The sequence below is a fragment of the Excalfactoria chinensis genome, chromosome 5 (genome assembly GCF_039878825.1).
Source record: "Excalfactoria chinensis isolate bCotChi1 chromosome 5, bCotChi1.hap2, whole genome shotgun sequence".
In the NCBI taxonomy this organism is placed as follows: Eukaryota; Metazoa; Chordata; class Aves; order Galliformes; family Phasianidae; genus Excalfactoria; species Excalfactoria chinensis.
Window position 1 is genome coordinate 54,514,238 of NC_092829.1, and position 20,816 is coordinate 54,535,053.

General features: G+C 51.6%; 1 protein-coding gene across 1 annotated transcript; it reads right to left on the bottom strand.

The window, feature by feature from the left end:
- Nucleotides 1-19: 19 nt before the first annotated feature.
- On the bottom strand, nucleotides 20-20,692 carry NUP160 (nucleoporin 160). Its single transcript, XM_072337984.1, has 35 exons — nucleotides 20,469-20,692; nucleotides 19,757-19,967; nucleotides 19,233-19,455; nucleotides 18,946-19,024; nucleotides 18,194-18,308; nucleotides 17,567-17,725; nucleotides 16,604-16,681; nucleotides 16,322-16,419; nucleotides 15,626-15,710; nucleotides 15,088-15,156; nucleotides 14,703-14,786; nucleotides 14,129-14,299; nucleotides 13,921-14,020; nucleotides 12,096-12,261; nucleotides 11,420-11,535; nucleotides 11,159-11,319; nucleotides 9,967-10,100; nucleotides 9,582-9,652; nucleotides 8,049-8,208; nucleotides 7,435-7,504; nucleotides 5,246-5,344; nucleotides 4,865-4,984; nucleotides 4,047-4,142; nucleotides 3,844-3,938; nucleotides 3,046-3,142; nucleotides 2,841-2,946; nucleotides 2,601-2,761; nucleotides 2,041-2,101; nucleotides 1,639-1,749; nucleotides 1,394-1,517; nucleotides 1,214-1,315; nucleotides 853-994; nucleotides 564-689; nucleotides 367-471; nucleotides 20-292 (listed from the first exon to the last, which is right to left on the bottom strand). The coding sequence occupies exons 1-35, from the start codon at nucleotides 20,669-20,671 to the stop codon at nucleotides 206-208; spliced, it is 4,185 nt and encodes a 1,394-aa protein (XP_072194085.1). The 5' UTR covers nucleotides 20,672-20,692; the 3' UTR covers nucleotides 20-205.
- Between the last annotated feature and the right edge of the window lie 124 nt (nucleotides 20,693-20,816).

The following is a 20,816-nucleotide window of genomic DNA, read 5'->3' on the forward strand; positions in this document are numbered from 1 at the left end:
AGAAGCGGCCGCTCCGACGGCGCCGTTACCAACGCTCGGCTTTTATTCAACTTCATCTCAAACACAGCAATAAATAAAAGAAACGCGGACAGCTTCGTGCCGAGAGCAAGACCGGGGCGGCATCACCGCACCCTGCCGCTCTGCACGGCCGTCCCGCACCGAAATGGCCCCGGGGTGGAAAGAGAACAGACAGCGCTGCGACGAGCTAATGGCGGCGGTACAGGCGATCCCGGGTGGCCACGCCGACCTTGTGCTGGTAGTCCTCCATCTTGTCGTGCAGCTTCTGGTAGAGCTGGGCAGGAAGGAGAGCAACGCTGCTCTATGAGAGCCCCCCCTGTTTGCTCCCACCTGCCCCACTGCACCTACCAGGACGTTGTTGTGGTTGGCAGAGCCCTCGCGCAGTGCCTGCAGCAGCTGGTCGATGGCTGTATAGGGCAGCCACACCATGGGGGCCGTGGCTGACAGCGGGAACTGCAGGGAGGAAGTACCTTTGTGTGGCACCTCTGTTCTGCTGCTCCTCACCAGGAGGTGGGTGGCGATGGCCGCTATTCAGCTCAGCTCACCTCAATCCCAAAGTACTGGTGCCCTTTGCCCAGCACCGCGTCCACGTACTCCAGCACCAAATCCACCGCCTCCTCCAGCAGGTCGTAGTTCAGGTAGAGACGCAGCAGCTCGGCAGCATCCACCTTCTGCAAAGAGCCCAGGAAGCCCTTTCTGAGCCTCCTGAACAGCCACACAGCCCCGGCATTCACAGGGCTGGGAGGTGACACAAAGCTCGTGTCTTCTTCAGGAGGTTTCTCTCTGGCTGCCTTTTGTACACACACTGTGCAGCGAGGCTGTGCCTGTTCTCACCTTGTAGCTGTTAATGAGCCAGTTGGGCAGCGGGATCCCATGTGCCAAGAGCTTGTTGATGACGCAGCGATGGTACAGGCTGTTCTGGGACGGGTAGCGCTCCAAATAAGATGAGAGCAGCCGCCAGGCTTCATCTGTGGCACTGCAAGGCAATATCCCCCTCAGCACCACGCCAGCATTCTCTGGGAGGTGCCTGCGGTGCCATGAACCCGCCCCGCTGCTCATCGTCTTCTACAGCCACCTCAGGCCCTCCAGGCAGTCACCACACAGGATATTTAGGCCTTCCACAAGACTTTAGACTCCAGCCTCTGGGGTAAAGAAGCCTCTCGTCTGTTCCTCTCCCCAACAGCTGAGGATCTACCTGGACTCCTTGGTGGTAACCAGTGCCGAGAGCTGGTTTGATGCCAGCCACTCCCACGCCTCTGCCTGTGCTGCCTCCCCTCCCAGCTGCAGCTTGATGCACCTGAAAGACAGGGAGCGGTGCAGACAGTGCATCTCTTGGAGCCAGAAGCAGAGCCCGAGGCAGGAGCTGGCTACGTACTTGAACGTGAGCCCCTCAAAGACGGGTGTCAGCGGCAGCTTGAACGTCTGGCACAGGGTGATGGCGGTGTCAAAGAGGCCAGCCCGGATCAGGAGGGCAACCGTCTCCTCAGGCGTGGAATTGCCTGTAGGAGGCAGAACCAGGTGAACCACAGCCGCTGGGCTCAGCCCCATGCAGCTCCATCGGGCAGAGCTCCAGCAGTACCGTGTGGGTGACACAAGGAGGCTCCTCTGCAACCCTCTCACCTGCCACTGCGGCTGTAGACAGGTCGTGCTGCACCAGAGTCAGACGGATCCGGGCCAGCACACACTCCCTTTCCAAATCCTCCAGTTCCAGGATCTCAATTTGGCGCGTTGCTGTAACAGATGGATGCAAAGGGACCTCAGCAGTTAAAAAAAGGACAAAAAAAAATCTCCTTTGGCAAGATGGCATCTACACCGCTCTGCCATCCTCAGTGCTCACACCAAAGTACCCAAGCAGGGTTTTGCTGCCCTAAGCCCTGCACGTCTCCTTGTCACAAACCTCCCACTCCTCATCTCTCAGGGACACACGTTTCTGAGTTACCTGGTGTTTGGGAACCCCCAGGAGGCAAGGGGACAAGCTGTGGGGATGCAGGAGATGGGAAGAAGTCAGTAGCAGGCACTTACTGGGGACTGCAGTGCATTCTCCATCGTGGCTTCTCTTTGGGGATGCTCCAGGCCGCTCGTACTTGCAGGAAAGAAGTAGGAAATAAAAGGTTGATGGTGAGGTGGTTTCTGAAGGACAAATCAGCACAACGCTCTCCAGCCCTCAGCTTTCCTCTCAAGCCTTGATTTGAATGAGGAGCCATGCAACTGCTTATCGGGTCAGGTTACGTTTCCTTATCTCTGGCTATCAAATACAGTGCAGCATTGGCTGGTCAGGCTTCAGCCAGCTCCCCTCCACAAAGAGGCTGGAAATACAAACCACGTTTCTGTAATTCTTCCCTGGACTGGAATTTCAGCTGTTTGGTCTCCTCAGGATCTGACTTATCTTTAACAAGAAGCGCTACATTCCTCCCTGTGCAACTTGCAGGAGGTTACAAATACTCTGTATATCACAGCCATGTTTCTCATCGAGCTTCACTGGGAAGGATTTCAGAAGCAACCTCGCCCAGCATAGCCCTGAACATCCCTACAGCCAAAAGCTCAAGGGCAGAGGGCTGCTGACAAGCCCACAGATCCCCTACCACAGCTCCAGACGCTGGCTGCACTATCCAGGCGTACTCGGGTCGGATCAGCCGTAAGCAGTTAATGGCTGCAAGGAAACAGTTGCCCTGCTTCTGCAGCCCTCGGAGCGTCCGCACCTCGCGGCCCAGGCGCATGCCGTACTCGAACATCACCGTGCCAGCTGAGGAGAGGAGGGGATGCATCAGCTGTGCTGTTGTTGGAGCAAGATGAATGGGACAGGGCTGCGTCCCACGCCTCACCCTTGCGGTAGTTGTGGCGGTAGATGTGGAAAGCGTAGAGCAGCTCGTAGTAATTGTGGGTCATCAGGTCCACCGCTCGAGCGTGGGACTCTATGATCCCCACAACCTGCGATGCAAAGAGGCTCAAAGAGGTCAAAAATCCTCTTTGAAGGAGTTGTGCTCCCCCCGCCGCCCATCCTCCTCCTAGCATAAGTTAATTAATTACCTCATTATGGAGATTGACGTAGGGGAACTCTACCAGGTCCTGGAGCTGGGAGCGCTCGCAGAGCACAACCACTAGTTGGCGCAGACAGTCCAGCTGCCTGCGGAGGGAAAGCACAGCGCTGAGCTGACCCACCACAGGGATGCAGGCTTTGAGCCACCAACGTGCTGCCTTGGGATCAGAGCCAAAGGTTTTACTGGCTTCAAACCAAGAGGTCCCTTCAGGTTTCTCCTGTGTTGCCAACAAAGATTAGCAGAACATCCCTCCGCAATGCCTGTGTTGCTCAGGAGGGCAGCCTCCCATCCCTAGCTCTGTATGGTGAAGCTTTCTGTGGCCTCCATACTAAACCACATCTCTACTTCCCTGAAAACCCCAGCTCCAGCTTTTAGCCCCTCCTGCCCACTGCACTCTCAAAGCTTCCTCTGCACACCTCACTTTAAGGAGGTACACAAGTCAAAATTCCATCCCGAGTCTCTTTGCTGTGGTAAACCAGGTTAATCAGACTGCTGGAGCCCTTCCAAACGTAACGCTGCATGCAGTTCTCCAGCCATTTTGTTTCTGGTTTTTCCCTGAATAAGGCCCTATGTTTTCTTTCAGTTTCCACTTTGGACATATTGCCAGTTGTTACTGCTCTTAGAAAAATTAAGTATGCCTCTTTAAAGGCATTTTCACACAGAACCTCTTAATGCAGCAGTCACGTCCCACCCTGCAGTGCCAGCTTCCTTCTGCTACAACACAAAAATTGGGGAAGGCAGGAGCTCCAAGACAAGAGAGCATCTAAGGGACAAAGCTGTCACCTACCTGCTTGGATCTGGGTTTTGCGTTAAGGCGACATATGCCTCACTGTTGTGTCCTAAATCCAAGTGGTGTTTGAAGATGCAAGTCCTTAAGGTAGCCTGAAAACATCACACAGCACAAAAGAGCACATTTCAAGTTATGCAACCAAGAAACAATTCCCACGGTAGCTCCCTGAAGAAGCATCTCTGTGCAGAAGGAACCTGTACCTGGGTTCTCCAGTCATCTGCTGATTCCATGATGGCCAGAGAAGCCAGCTGGATGACCAGCTCTGGTAAGCCAACCATGTCCAACAAGCGCAGAACCTGTAAGTGACAACTCCAGCCATATGAGCAATCAAGATACTTGGCCACTGCATCCGAGTGGCTGGAGCAAAATAAAAGAGAAGCATTTTGTCAAGTTGCAGAGGTGTGAACCAAATCCAGCACAGCAGGTCCAGGCCCTACTGGATGAACAACCTCTGCACAAGCGTGAGTTTCCTGAACACTCAACGGCTCCGGGAAGCCCTTGCAACACAGAGGTGAACGATGCTGTCCCTGAGCAAACGCTCTGCTTGATAGAAAAGTTCCCTTTCTGGAGGCACCAGACAATCCTTGTGCTTCCTGGGCTTTAACAGCAGAGAATCCCTTACAAGGAGCCTGCGTCCAAGCTTGCAGCCTGCCTGAACTATAGTGTTATGTGAGAAAATCCCATCTCAATTTAAAGATGTTAATTTGAAATTGCCTCAAAGCTGAATAATCTTCCTTAAAGCAGCACCTTACTTCTAGCCTGGACCCCTTTCCAGCAGCTGGATCTCACAGTCCCCTGCTGTTAGGAAGCCAGAAGGTGGAAGGTACCCAGCTTTTGCACTCTAGTCAGTATCCTCACAGTCATCCCCAAAACAAAGCTGTTGTTTCCCCCACAAAAACTGTGTTTCTCAAGGTTGAAGTCACTTCCCCAAAAGCTGGGAGCCTCTCCACAGGCAGTGCTGCTGTGGAACAGCTCTGTACTGGCGGGGACCACACGTGCTGGATGGGCTGAGTCGTACCTTGCTGTAGTACTGCAGACGTGGGGTGGAGACCATCTCGCCCTCCTCAGGCTGGATCAGCCTGTCCAAGAACTCCTCTTTTCCCACCTCAGAAGCAGCTTGGCAGAAGCAGTCCAAAGCCTGGAAGCACAGCAAAGAGCAGCTGAGCGTGTGCCTTTGGGGACTGCCCCAGCCTGCTGAACTGGAGAGGACACTGCGGCCCATTTCAGCTTCATCCTACAGGTCCTGCTGGCCCCAAGCTGCAACAAGAACTGCCCTGACAGCAGGTCCCACTGTGCCCCCCCGTCCAGCTCCCTGCCCAGAGGCAGAGTTCAGATTGATGTTCCCTGAGCTACACAGCAGAAACAAGTCCCCAACAGCAAATACAACATGGTGCCTTACCTTATGGCCCTCACCCATGACGAGGTAGCATCTGCCCATCATGAAGCAGCAGGAGCCCATGTTCACATGGCACCATGGCTGCAACAGGCGAATGTATTCCTACAGGAGAGAAAGAAATGGAGCTTTCATCACCACCCCTGGCAGGATCATTTCCCAACCTCAACATCCCCTTGGTGTGCAGAGAGAGACGGACATTCCCTATAGCTTGCTTGAAATATCTCCAGCATCAGAAACACACCAAACTGCACCCAGCATCCCACAGATCGTACAGAATGCCCGCTACAAACTTGCTGTAGGAGCAGGGCAGAAGGACAGCAGCCAGAGTACTGATTACAAACTGCCAGGTGCTGGGTAGAGGGCAGATGGCAGCAGGCACACACAACTCAAAGCCATAGCACAGGGCAATATAACTCACCCCGGCCCTGTGCCTGCTTCATCAAGATAACATAAAGACTGAAAAATGTCATCATCGTCGATCGGGAGGGAGCTAGAAGACACGATGAAGACTCAGTAGCTGCGAGAGCACCGGCTGTTCTTTGCACTCAGAGAAGCAGAGCTGTGCTAAGTTTGCTGGGGTGCAACAGGGAAAGGCACAAGGGAGCCAGAAGCTTGCAGCAAAGCCCAGTTTTTGCTGTCCCACCCCAATCTCTGCAAGCACAGCTCTGTAAAATGCCAAACATGCTCTGAGCCTGGATTCTCCACTCAGATTAGCCATCTACAACAGATAAATCCCACCCCATACTTGTTCACGTACAATAGGCACCAAGGAGAGCTTTGGCACCCATTCCAGGGCAGCACTTTGGCCACTAGACTTTCTCTGTGCCCGCCTGGTACTTGCAGGGCACTTCCTGCATCTCCACCTCTATTTGGGTCACTGCATGCACGCTCAGTCAAAGCTGTCGTTAGCTCTCTGAGGTCAGCGTGCTTAATCCAAGTTTACGTGACTGGCTGGGATCAGCGAGCCCGACAGAAGGCAGCGAGGAGAAGTGCCCACTCCTGCAGAGTGGGAGCCTCTTCTATCTCCTCGAGGCAGGACACGAGCGAGGCAAAAGCGACGTGAGGAAATTCAAAGCGTGCTCACAGCACACGTGCATGTGTGCCAGGAGCAGAGCAATGCAGCCTGAACCATCCTGGCATTTCCTGGCTCAGAAGAGCTGCAGATTTGACATTCTTAACAGCACAATGAGCACAAAAGAAAGTAATTCAGCCCACAGGTAGAGGGGACTGTGAGAACCGAGAGAGTTCTGCTAAACACCTCATTAACAGCAGCCTGCCTAGTCCTGAATGCCTCAAGGACTACTGTCAGTAGGGGAACGAAAAGCATCACATGGCATTGCAGACAAGAAATCATGCTCTTCAGTAGAGCACACGCAGCTGCAACCACCAGAGCCCTACAGCAAACAAGAGGAGACAGCACGAGAAAGTATCTCTGAAACACAGCTGAGGAGACACCCCCCAAAAAAAAGAACACTAACAGGACATGGGAGAGCACAGCTGGTGATGGGAAGACAGATGGAGGTTTCTTACACCACTGCTCTTCACCAACAAGGACACTGAAGAAATGAGTGAGGCTTCCTGAAAATGCTTGTCTGCTGCATCTCTTATCTGGTGGGCAAGGTGCTTGCCATGGAACCACAGCTGCCTGTGTGCAGGTAACAGCTGATGAGGTTAGGGGCTTGCTCTGACAGCCAAACCAGCTCCACAGCATCCTGCTCTCAGAGCTGTGCTCCTCCTTCAGCGGGGCATGTCAGGACCCTGAGCACTTGTGCTTAAATTTTCTTGCAAAGATGCAAGAGGAAATGAGTAAGAAGACTGTCTTAAACAAACCCACTGCTGAACCATGCTGCATTTTTCACATACAACATACTCAGCTAAGAAGCCCTTATCTTAGCAGAGGCTGAGGTGGTCACTAAGAGGATGATGATAGATACGAGATGGAAGTTAATTGCAGAGGCAGATTTGTGTTGGTTCTCCCCCAAAAACTTGTTCCTTGCAGTTCACTTCCTTCCCAGGACAATCTTCCAGCCCACCACCTCCAAACTGGAGACATGGGAACAGAGCACGTAGGAAGACTGTTTGGCTCTGACTTCAGAGGGCGGCAGCTACAGGAAAGCAGAAGCTCAAGGTGTGCAGATAGTTCTCCTGAAGGGACTGTAGGTATTAAAGTAACAAAACACCAAGGCACTCACCTGCAGCTGGGTGTACTGGCAGCTCCCTATCAGGCACTCTGGGAAGAGGAATCCAGGATTGCTGGGCCATCTGAGCAGGAATTAAGGAACAGGTCTGGTCCAGAGAGCTCAGAGCACTGAGCTACAACTCTGCATGTGCTTTTCTTCCATTTGTGGGGGGGAAAGGAGAGAAGATTAACCTGCTCTTTCTAGAAATCATTATTCTGTAATAAGATTGATCCATTAGACCCAAACCGTTAGCACATCTAATCCACGACTGCCCAAATCTCGTTATCCTTCCAAATCTCCCAGCGTCTCACCTTGCCAAGTAAACCTGCCAGACAGAGCTCAGGGGCTTAAAGTCACAGAACTCAAATCCTTCACTGTGTACCTCAATAGAATGGATCCCACAAAATCTTAAAATACCCACAAATCCCATTAATGCTTACAACAGCCACTTGTTTAGCAGACTTGACTCTGAAATTTGGGTGAGGGAAGCTTTTGGAATGAGACGGCCAACACGCTGCCCCAGCTGTTCTCCTGAGACAGCCTCAGGACAGGGTCACAACACAGAACCCCCCCAAACCCCCTTCGTTACTGCCCCAACAGAAAGCACAGCTCACAGCCAAGGATACAGGAGGGGCAGGAAGTCAGCCACTATTGCAGTAATGAGATGGGGCCAATTCAAACTCGTTTCAACCAAAGAGGCGTTTGGTTGCAGGAAGAGTCGGGAGACGATGTGCTTTCTGGCTACGTCCCGAAAGAAGAGCTCCACGATTGTCTGAGGGCTGGATACTGAAATGCAAGGTAAGGAAGCATGGAAAATGGGGCATGCAGCAGATGTCCCAGGTTTCTACACCGAGCTGCTACGCTGGGCTCATCAGCTCAAGTACCACAGGTTGAGCCAGAGCAAAACAGCAAGGACGTTCAGAGCTCAGACTTGTGGGTATAGGATTTCTCTCAACTTCTAGTTAAATCAGAGGGAGCAGCAGGAGAGCAGAGAGCCACACGGTGCAGCATTTATTAACTGCAGCTCCATTACAACACAAATAGAGGGCTGTGCTCTCTCCCCAGCTGTGCTATTCGCAATCCATCTGCAGCCTTCCCAGTGTTTAGCAGGGCAGGGCTGAGGCAGTGCTGATTTTGCTATCTGCCGCTCTCCAAATGCCTCCCTCCTCATTCCAGTCCCCTAAGCAGCACGATCTCTCATGAGCTAACTGTTTTCAACGCCTCTTCCCAAGCTGCCACCTCCCTTCTATCTGCCCCACGTCTCACATATTTTTCCTGAAGCACAGTGGCCAAACAGGACTTTCCTCATGAATAGGCCAAGCAATAACCCACAACGCTGGCGAGCGCACAAAGGATGTTTTCAATTTTGCTTTCAGGCACTGACATTTACGTCAAAGGCAACTGCTCCCAAACTGAGACACCGATGGAGAGTTCGAACGCTGAAGATTGCAGCCCGGTTACAGAGAACACAAACCCTGCAAGGCTGTCAGCAAATAGAGAGAACTCCTAAACTCCCCGCAGCCTGCTGCCTCCTCACTTCTTTTTACAGCTCTCTCTGAAGCTTTTCAGCCTTGAAGTAACACACAAATTAGTCACAGGCTCCGACTGTGCATTCTCCTCCCTATCCTGCTCATCACCTCTCTCTGAAGCCATTTCAAGGTACCTACCCCCTTAATTAAGTTGCTTTGTGTTCTCCCCCGTTATGATTCTTCCCCAGAGCTGGTAGCTGAAAGCATAATGACTTTGTCTGGGGATTGTAGCAAGACATAAAACGTGAGCATAAAATGTCAGCTGCAGTTTCCCACTTAAGCTACTGGCTGTGAGCAGCACTCACACCTGAGATGCAAATTCTTGGAAGCCAAAGCATATTCTGGGGAAGCATTTTCCATATTCTATCCCTTCCCGAAGCTGCTGCTCCTGCTTGATAAAGGCTAGCGAGCAGAACAAGCCTAACATGACTGACTACACTGACTCCAATGTTGCAAGATACTTTGTTGTTTTTATAGTGGACAGCACGAACAGCAAAGCAGGGCTGCTCAAACACACCATCCGTTGGCTCTCTGCCTTAAGCATTTCCCTTGGGTGGCAGGAAGAAAAAAAAAAGTTTAAGGAATCTATTTAACAAGAAACTGAGAGCTTGCGAACCATAAACATCTTACCTAGCCTATGGGGTGTTAGAACAGTGGTGTCTGCTAACTCCAACACGGAGAGATGCTGCAGATTCGATTCCCTGGAGATGAAAAAGCCATCAGCAAAGAAACAACAAAACGCCTCCTGCTTTAATTGTACTCATTGTTCAACTCAAATCACTCCTACTGCTGAAGAAGGCAACAGTGCACAGAACAGGGAGACCTCGCAGGGCAGATTTAGCACAAGGCAAGGAGTCAGCTCAAAACACAGAAGATAAAAACCACCCTAGCACAAACTAACTCCGAGAGCGATACTCCCACAGCAACCACCACCACGTACTGCTGGAAAGGGGATTTCAGGTCGATTTTGCAGCAGCCTACAATCAAAGAGAGAAAGGGCAAGGCAGGGACTCACAGTGTGTCGATGGGGATGTCCGACGCCAGGCACTGGCTGGCCCACCTGATCAAGTAGTAGGAGAGCAGCAGAGGGGAGGTGCGGTGCAGCAGGTCCTGCTGAGACTGGAACAGCTGTCCCCCTCCCAGAACCATCTGCAAACAAAGGACAGGGGTTGACATATCGAGAGGCTCAGCAACAACCCGTGCCCCTCAGTGCCAAGGGGTGAGGTAAGGATTCTGAGGGCCCAGATGCCATGGGGAAAATTTGACAAGCAAAGTGACGTGTGAATCAAGGTGCTTGGCACTGCTGCAGTGAAACAGAGTGAGATCACAGCTTTGCTGCGGCCACATCCAGAAACTGCATCCCTTCTGCTTTAGCCAAGGACGACACAGACAGCTGATACAGGAAGAACAGCGATCCCTGCTTGTGAAGGGCAAGCATTTCAAGGTGGCAAAACATCAGCTTCCAACCCTGCCACGTGCCTGGCTCCAGAAGGGCACCTTGCAACATGCTTTAAATATCAGCAGGACAAGCTTATCCAAGAAGAAGGGGATTTCTTTTCCCTGAACGACTGCAGCAGCGTCTCCAAGTAAATGACAGTGGTATAAATAACTGCCCCCCTTTGCTGTGGGGGCTTCTCCCCTCAAATCACCAGCATCACTGCTTGCTCAGCCCCCCCAGCCATCAGAATCAACCCTGCCTGGGTTACCCTATAAACACAGCTGCCATCGTGGCAGCTGCTGGCACTGGCTGGAACAGCCTCGCACGGAAAGCAAAACCACGGCCTCTGGGTAAATGCTGCTGCTGTGAGGCAGAAGAGCTGTGTGCTGCGTTGCTGAATAACAAGGCTGCGATTGTCAGCTGTGCTGTGGGAGGGACGGGGACTGGATGGGAGAGCTGTGTGTGCTCAGGCAGCTCTGGCTTGGATGGAGGGCTGGAAACGGTGCCCTCCTCCCTCCCTCAGAGTTTTGCTTCCTGGATGTGCAGCATGGAAACAGGGAATTTGGGTGTGAGTGGCGCACGGCTGGGCTGCTTTGCTCAGGATGACAAAAGGCACAGGAGGAGAGAACAGGGCTTGCCCAAGCCTCAGGCTAGTTCCAACAGTTGCCAGTGTTTTGTGGGAAGAGAGACAGCTTGCAGTCTTGGCACCAAGTAACCCAGATCCAAAAGTTCAAAGGGTGTGCTGGATAGCTTGAAGGGCTGTACTCACAGGATCGCCCAGCCGCAGCAATAGCTGTTGGAGGATCAACAGGTCCCGACAGATCTGGAAACGGATCGTGGCAATCTTACATACCCCCCAGCACACCACACTGATGGCTGTGTTGCTGCCATAGAGCTGGGTGAGGTTCAGACGCATATTTAGAGGGTGAGCTGAAAGAAAATCACGGAGATAAGGGGAGGAACCAGCCCAACAGGAACGTTGGCCGAGTGGCCGCTTTCCCAGCCCAAAGTACTGCTGTAGGGCCTTCACCTCTTTCCATGTCAGCGTCAGTCTCATAGTCCATTTCTCGGATGAGCACTCCGATGGCATGGATAGGGTTTCTGATCTCCTGCAGTTTGCTGTGTATATCCTCCATCACGTTTTCCCTGTTTAAAAAAAAACAGAAAAAAGATGAGGTTTAAACCAAAGAGGGCTCCCTCTTCGCCCTTACTGATCCTCTCTAGAAGGGAAAGCATCCAATTAGTCTGGATGTTCTTGAAGGGAATCCTCTTCTGGCTCCCAGTTTTATTACAGCGCCTGCAGAGACTGGGCTATTTATTCTGCTCCCCCAGGGCACTAGGAAATAGCAGTCAGATAGCTGGCATTCCACAGGGAGTGACTGGAGGAGGTTAGCATGTAACCACACGGCTTGACCATGGCTCTGACCTCTAATAAGCATGCCTGCACAATCGGCTAATGAGAACTTGTTCCTCTTCCACCCTGCCTCATCTCAGAACTGCATATATTTTGCATAAATTTCTGCTCAGGAGAGCCCAAGGCAACAGCAAAGGGGGCCTGGGATGGAAATGCCTGCTAACGGGACCAATACCCACACCCACCGTCTCCCTCTGACAGCACAGGGAGATTCCCACCCATCCCCAGCGAGAGGACTGCTCCAGGCAATCCTTGCTCAGCCATCCCTGCCTGCAGAAATGCTTCTCCTTACGTGTCATTAGCTATCAAGTCCTCCAGGATCTGCTCTGCAGCCTTTTCTGGAGGCTGGAGGCGGGAGCAAGCCATTTCCATAATGAATGCTATTTCCATGGAAATTGATTCTCCGATCAGTCGAAGGCACTGGACAAGACAGACAACATCACGAGACATCTCCAAATCTGCAATGAAAGAATCTAACTGTATATTTACAAGAGATTTCAACAGCAAAGCGGGAGGACCATTCTAAACAGATTAGTCCAGATCACCATCAGCAAAGCACTAGCAGCAGATTGGTCTCAGTCCTGCATGTCACCTGCATGTCAAACTGACCCTCTCCTGCAAATGTGACCAAATCAAAACGTGGCAGTTGACAAAGGAAAGATTTGGACTTGGAAAAAAACAAACAAACAAACAACAATTAACCATCAAATTCCCCCTAAGGCATCTCCTCCAGCTACAGGTTGAAAGGAAACACATAGCAAAGAGCAAAGAAACCCAAAGCCAGGGGCTCATACAGCTGAGCTCCACTGGATCTGCCAAGGAGCTGCCAATCCTGCTGCAGCAGTTCCCCCTTTGCAGCCCTCTCTCGCAAAAAGGAGATTCTCACATTCTTAGAAATGATCTGAGAATTGACCTAAGGGCCAAGAGTTTATAGAACAAATCCCTGTTTTCCAACACAGTCCCTCGGGTTTGTATTTCTCAAAGATCAAGTCACTTTGAGAAGCTCAAGCCAGATGGAGCAGGCAACGTCAGCTTCTCCAAACCAGCCCAGGCCTCCAGCTTTCCTTCTACAGGAGCCAGAAATAGCTCAACCAAGTGGAGGATGATTAAAAATAACCCCAAAAAAATAGAAATAAAAATAAAAAAAAATTACTCAAGCACGGAAGTAGGACTTAAATAATATTTTCCATTGCCTTTTTCTTGTTCCATCAGCAGCAAAGCATAGAGGGCACTGTGTTGATGATATTAAAGACAAGTTTTGCTCTCTCTACCACTTCTGGAGACAAGCTGCCCAGTCCCTCTCCGTAGCCTACATAAAAATACTCCACTAAAAACTAAGTTAATGGTCTCAGATGCTGAAGTGCTTGGAGAACTTCAGGTTTCTTTCTCATCTGTCACTTCTTCAAGGAGTTTACTCCACCGGCACATCACAGATTGGGGAATTTTATGAAACAAAATGGTTTGCCATGAGTCAGAGCAGGTCCTACAGCTCTTGGTGAGAACTGCAAAGCCAAAAGGGGTTCACACCAGGGTGTCGCCCATAAGATCCTTATATAAGGGGTCACCAGCTGGCATGATACGAAATTATAATGTATTTCTTAGGGAACCGCCCTCCTGGCTTGAGTTTGCATTCACCTGGCAGCTGTTAAAGACTGATTAAACAAAGCGGGGGGCAGAAACACAAGCTTCTGAGCTCCAGTAGCACACTATCAAGCTCCAGTCTGGCAGATCTAACCCATAGAGTGGGTGTGAAGAAGGCACCAGTGTGTGTACTCAGAGTTCAGAATGCCACGAGGCAAAGGATCGCACCACTGCGGATGCCGGTCTCTAAGCCTGAAATCTAGGACTATCCCTTTTTCAAGTTTTCCAAACTGATTTTTGGCACATTCACAGCCCTGACACCAATTTTTAATTCCCAGCCTAGTGCTCGGGATAGATTTCCCAATACACAGTTCCCTACAGACAGCAAAACAAGAAAACTATGTGTAGAAAATTACAGTCAGGAGCACTTCAGAGGGCAACTACAGCAACTCCTGCCTTCCCCTCTGCTGCAGTCTCTCACACAAGGCAGCTTTTCAGCCTCCAATAACGGAAGAGCTCCGCATCTCCTCACTTACCATCAAAGATGGCAGCATCGTCCTCAGTCAGCAGATGCTCATTAGAGAGGAGATAGAGATGGTCCACCAAGGAGCAGGGCACAAGGAAGGACACGGACCCCTAGAAAGGCAAGGCGAAGCAATTATTTCAGTTCCTTCAATCACTCCTCTGTAAGAAGGGCATGGAAACATGAAGGTCAATTGCCAGAGCACCACTGCTCAGCCTCACCTTCTTCAGCACGCACATCATGTTGGTGTAGGGGTTCAAGAGCAGGGCCAGGGGCCGCGAGAGCGCTTCCTGGTACTGAAGGCAGCAGGCACAGAACTTGGACCAGAAATCCACCTGCAGCTGACAAAACTCCTCTGGAGAGCACTCATACTCTGTCACGCTGCCCTGGAACTAGCAGGAACAAAACAGCTTCAGATGGGAACAGGAAGGGAATGAAAAACTAGCATTTGAACTGATCTTGTGTCCCTTGTGATCAGCATCACATAATTACACAGTTATGGATTTATGAAGACCACTTGCAGTTCCCTTCCCTACCACCCTACAGGCAAAACTTATTTGTTTCTAACATCTCCCCACAAAAGACACAAAGAAAGAATGGGGAATGAAAAAAACAGGCAGGAAGGGTGAAGATTTTCTTTCTTCAGAACCAAAAACACAGTTTACATAACTCCTCCAGAGAGACAAAGGATAAAACACGGCTCAGGGTCATGTTGCATTTAACCAACTTCACTGAACCAACATTACATAAAAATGGATGTGAGAACAAAACATCACAGGGAAAAAGAAACCCTACCTCATTTTCCACAGCTAAGGTAACCTCTTTTTTTAACTCATCCCACGTCAGGTCCATGTGCCTCTCTGTTCCTTGAGAAAAGATCTGAAAAATCAACACAGCAAACCCGTCCTTAAACCAAGAGAGCTGTCTTGGAGAGGCATTCAGCAACATACAACAATCACAATGCATTATCCGTTGGTCTATGGGGTGAAAGTGTGAAAAAACAGGGCTGGGAGCTAAGTGCTTGAGCCAGCTTTACTCTTCCTAGCTTGCTCCAATGACCCCTGACAGGCCTGTAAGCTGTCAAGAGCAAATTGATGCCAGCCAAGGAATCCTGCTGCCTCGTATCTGAACTGTGAGGAAGAAGCTGAACAGAGAGGGCACCAAATGCTCTCCAACAAACCTGCAAAGCTTTCTGGATGGCTGCATTTGAGAAGCGGCCAGGCATGAAGAGATACTCCAAGTAGGTTTCCTGTGAAGAGAACAAGATGGCAATTTACAGAAATGATGTGTACTGGGAGAACAACGTTGAAGATACTGCTGCTGGTGTTAGCTCCCATTCTCAAAGTCCTCCCTCTTGATCTGTATTTCTTTCCAGCTTCAGTTTACACTCACACTCTGCTCCAGCCTCTCTTCTTCCCCACCCTTTGCAGCTCCCACAGCTGAATATGGCTCTCCACACACTCCAGACCTTCTTTATTCGTACAGCTCGTCTCAAGGCTTGCTCTGGACTGACTTGAAATTCTCCCCTTCCCTCAAATTCAGGCTTTGTAACTAGGCTTAGCACTTTAATGCTGTGATAAGAGCCCCAGGCTCATCTCCTTTAATTTGGAACAATTTCAAGAAGTGTTACAAGATAAATTGTACACTTCAGCAACCTTAACATCTTCCTTGGGGCAGAGAAGCTTCATTAGTTCTTGTTGCTTTTCTAGTCAGCTCACCCTGGGGTCCTGATCATGTCGCACTGTCACCTCCTCTTCAGGCAGTGGCTGCATGAAGACCTGGTTCCACTGTCCCGCCACGTTTCTGGAATAATTAAACAAACAGACAAGAAGAAAAACAATCAGTTTTGCATTGCAACGCTCCCAGAAGCTGTCACCTGAACCCAACCTGTCACACTGACAGCTCCTTGGAACTGGTGACAGGGCTTTGAGTGGTGATAAACAACAGATTGAGCCAGCAGAGCTTCACACTGTTATCCCCAACCCCGAGCTAACCTAAATGCTCAGCATTTTTTATTCAGTTTTCAACTCCCCGCCTGGTTTCATGCCAAAAGAACCCTCCTGGCTTTACAGAAATAAGAGCAAAGCTTTCATGTCACTGCTCACCTCAAAACATGATCATACTTGGAAAAGAGCAGCCAGACCTGATTTGGAGGAACTGCTGGTGAAGTGCAGCCCTCCCTCACTGCAAGCCTACTGCCTGGCTTCTTACATTTTTCACATTCTTGCAGCTGAGCTGTAGCATTATACAGCAGAACGGAAAAAAAATATCCACATGACCTGCACTGCAGGAAGACACAGCTGTGCACATGACACGAACACTGCGATATCAAGAGGTTCTGGGTTAAGAGCTTTCAACTAACAGAGCAGCATCTGACAGTACCCCCCCACCAGTAAGTAAGGGCAGAAACTCACTGCTCAAAGTTGATGTATTTCACAATGGTCTGGTTCTCTTCATTATGCCACAGTGCCCAGATCTCAGCCGAAGTTAAGGCAAAGTCGATGAGAGTCTCCTGGAGGAAGGGCACAGATTGACTTTAGCAGAAATGCAAGCACAGCAGAGACTCACGTGGTTAAAAACAGCCAAACTCTCCCTCATACTGTTTACCCATATTCTGGACAGAATTCCCGACAAACAGTTAAATCCAGCAGGGAACGCTCCCTTCTTATTTTGGAAAGGCCTGCCCCAGCACTCACCTGGGAGGAGAACAGCGAGGATATGTGGTCAAGGCTGTAGCGGTTGCTCTCGGTGCTCACCAGCTGGAAGACACAAAACTACCAACACATACTGTAAGTCATTTGCTAAAGAGGAACACCAACCTGTGTGCTGTGAGGAAGCATCTCCTTGCTCCCTGCCACCCATCCACAGGTCCCTGGTGTGGCAGCTGCCTGGCCAAGGGCAGCAGAGACTGGACCAAACCAGCATTCCAGACTCCAGCCAGCCTTGTCAGCAGGACAGCCTGATCCCTGCCTGGACTCGAAGGGTTTCTTCTGAAAGACTGAACCAGAAAAACAACAACACTGCTGGTTCCTGCTAGTGACAACACGATGCAGACAAACAGAGATGGAAAAGACTGGAATCCTCAGGCAAGCTACGGCAAACAAAGCTCTGCATGTTCTTACACAAGTGAGCTAGCACTGGAGAGACAGCAGAAGCCACAGTGTGTGCTTCTACTCAGAGCTTCAATCCCCTGGAGAACTGCAAGAAGCCGTGCAAGAGATGAGGCTGCCCTGTGCTGTCAGCCCCCTCCTGCTGGATTCATTATTTACCACACGACATGGAGTTGTACAGAAGCTAACATTTGGCAGCGCTCTGTGATGCACTTGCACGTTCCCAAGAGCCCAACATAAACACACTCAGTGCTTCCACGTCTATGGCTCCTTTCAGACCTTTCCCATGGCATGTACGTACTACAAGAACAGAAGGTGAATGAGTGGATCAGCACTTGGCTTAATCACACAGAACTCTCTTCCCAAAGCAAGGACACACATCCTGCAGTGCTGAGGACAAAAATGTTTACTCAGAGCGCTGCCTTCTCTCCCTGTAAGGGCAGACTTTACTTTCTCCTTATGCATACTCAGCTCCAAGGAGAAATTACGTACTTTCTGCATGGGCCAAGAAAAACGAGCTTATAGCAAGGCAGCCCTGCTGCTCCATACCTGCCCTCGCTTGGGTGCATGCATGTACACGCCGAGGTAGAGCCCCAGGGACTGGGAGAAGGCCAGGCGCAGGCGGTGACAGGTGCCAGCTGCGAGCCGCAGGTCCCTGCTGACCGGCATGAACTCCAGGAGGTCTGCAACCATCAGGCACATTTGATCCTGCAGGAAGCACAGGATGAGAAATAGAAAGGACTGCAAAGCTGCCTTCGAGTCTTCCCCAGCAGCAGTTTCCCTCCAGGATGCCAGCAAAGCATCTGTATGTACACCATAAGCATTCTGGTTGCAGTTTCGCTCCCCCAGCTCATCTGTGCTCTCCCAGCCAGCACACAAAGCTTCCCCTCCCTCCAGTAGCAGACACGCATTCCAGCACAGCCGAGCCGTGAAAGTGCCTGTGCTGGCTGATTAGCTCTGGAGCAAGTGCAACACAGCAAGCAGAGGCTTTTAACAACTTTTTGTTGACAAAGAGTCACGTTACGTTACCATTCAAGCAGCAGAACACCCATTTTGGGTGCTGCCTCACCCCTTGGGGTACTCCCACTTGCCTGCCAGAGTTAGTTTGGAAAGAACCCAATGCCACCTGTTAAACTACACCTGCATCCATGCTGCTGCCCTGAACGCAAGCCTCACCTTGTAGGACCACATCCTAAGCTTGTGGTCCTGGCAGAGCGCAAAGAGAAAGGCATCGTGGTCCAGGCAGTGAACTGCGAGGCTGATGGGCACGTCTGATGGGCCACCGTCACCTCTGAAAGCACAGGTGGGTTAAAAGGAAGCCAAGGTTGGCACACAGGTCCAAGATACTGGATTGTGATATTTTACCCATTAACAACGATGAAGGACTGAGGTAGGAAAAGAAAGGCACCTGGCCCCAAGCAACGCACCCCTTGTGATCCAGCTCACTCAGGGTGCTGCAGGCTTGCTCACATTTCTCAGGAAGGGTTTAACAGGGTTTGATCATGAGCTTAAGCTGCCATAAGTCTACAGTCCCCAAACGAGCTGCCTCTGCCTGTGTCATCTACACGTAACCTCTGCTGGTCAGAAAGGAGCCTGACATTTTGGAACAAGGACAAGAACGTACGACTGCTGTAATCCTTAATCTACCCTGGCTGCGAGCCACATCCTGGGCAAATCCTCAGAGGCCAATTACTGGACGTAACACACTCACGGACACCAACGCACAGAATCAGCAGGACCCCATTAAGATGAACTAATCCATCCCTCCAGTCTCACTGTGACGGGGCCTGTGACCCAGTTAACATTTCAGAACACATCTGCAGGTGCTGATTTGCCCACGCTGGACTTCAACTAGAAACACCACCTCCTCCTACGCGAGGGAATCATAAAACAAAGCGAGCTCCCTGTGTTTGTCCCCAAACACCAACCTGATGGCCGTTGGCATCCAACCGGTGAGAAAGCGCTGCACCACCGAGCTCTGTTTCAACTCCACAACCGAAACAACTCCTTGCAAAATAAAAGCAACACGGGGAAAACACGCTGAGCACTCGGTTAACAAAACACGTGCTGCCAGAAGGAAGGCTGATGCAAAAGAGAGTCTGTGTGTGTAGCAAGGCCGTAAGATGCAAGTGACAAAACCAAAACCCATCGAGGTCCAAAGCTGGAAGAGGGGATACTGTGCTCCACAGAAGCAGGTGTGAGGATGCAGCCTTACCAGGTATGTCGTGAGGAGGCAGCTTAATAACAAAGATGCCTCCTGCTGCAGAGGGCAGAGCAAAAAGGGCCTCCCCATCGCTGCTCAGCCAGGCTGCTGAGGCCAGTGAGTTGGCTGCCAAGCCCGGCACGCTGGGAATCAGGTAGTAGCTGGATGGATCTCTGAAGTTGATTTTGCCAATGTCTGTAAAGACGGACTGCATTTGACTCTCTGTTATCAGATCCTGGAAGAGGCAAAGGGAAGAGAACAAGTCTCAAGCACATACACAAACCATGGAGGAAATGACCCACCACCTACGGAGCAACACTGCTAAGTGATGGAAAGGATTCTTCCTTTCAGTAAAAGCTCTCGCTCTGACAGTCACTTTTTCAACCCATGATCGTTGCTCTCCAAGAGACGTAGGTTTTAAAATCTCATTTTCCAGCAGCATTCTCTCCCTCCTCACACGCGGTAATGCCTCCACAGGAGCCACTGACCACAGGGACGGACTTTAAGCCCCTCATAAACTCCTCTACACCACTCACCCCGCGATAGGCACGGGCTGGATGAGGCAGCAGGATGCGGTGCACACTCTGCACAGTGACCAGCAGCAGCACCAGATGGTTCTGCACCTCACACAGGTGTACACCACCCGGCAGCAGCGGGCAGCCCTGAATGCATAAGCGCACAGCATTGTTCAGCAGCTCCGTGTCCAGTGATTCCTCCACCAGCTCAAGGGTGTCCCCAGATGTTGTCCTGAGAGGAAAAAGGAAGCGTGGGACACAGGGGACAAGAAACCGAGGCACAAGAGGACAGACAGGAGGGGCTGGGAGAAGGCAAACCCATCCCTGCCTGCCCCACCCCCATCCCCTCAGCATTCTCTATCCCCACCTGCCCCAAAATTCATCACGTCTATAACAAAACCCCTTCCTTCCCTCCCTGCCTTCTCCAATTCGACCCCCACCCCTCACATCCCAATCTACCCCCAAACCCATCCTCACCCCCCACAACCCCACCTTCCATCCCTACCTGACTCCACACCCACCCCCATCACCCACAACCCCTTGATCCAGCCCCAAACCCATCCCCCCCCCTTCCCTTCATCAGTCCATTCCTACCCCAAAACCCAACCCCCCCCCCCCAAACATCCCCTCCATGCCCCAACCCCCCCCTCCAGGCCTTCCCAGCCCCCCGTTCCTGCTCCCCCACCCCCAACCCCGCCCCCGTCCCCTCACAGCCCCGCCCGCCCTCACTCACCACCTCACGCAGCGGTTCCGCGTGGCCGCCCCCAGCTGAGCGCACTCCCGGTAACAGAACCCCCCAGCGCTGTCCCCGTAACGCCCGGTGGGGACGGGGGCGGTACCGGGCGGGCTGAAGGACACCTCACGGATCCGCCGGGGCGGGGCACGAGGAGCCGGGCCCAGCTCCATGTAGCTGCGCTCCGCCAGCCCCGCCGCCATCTTGTCAGCACCTTCCCGCCCGCGCGGGGCAGCACGGGAAATGGCGGGCGGGGAGGAGGCGGGGCCTCCTGCCGGGTGGGCGGGGCGACGGGTAGAATGGGCGGGGCTATTAGGGGAGTGGGCGTGGTGGATGGTTGAGGCCACG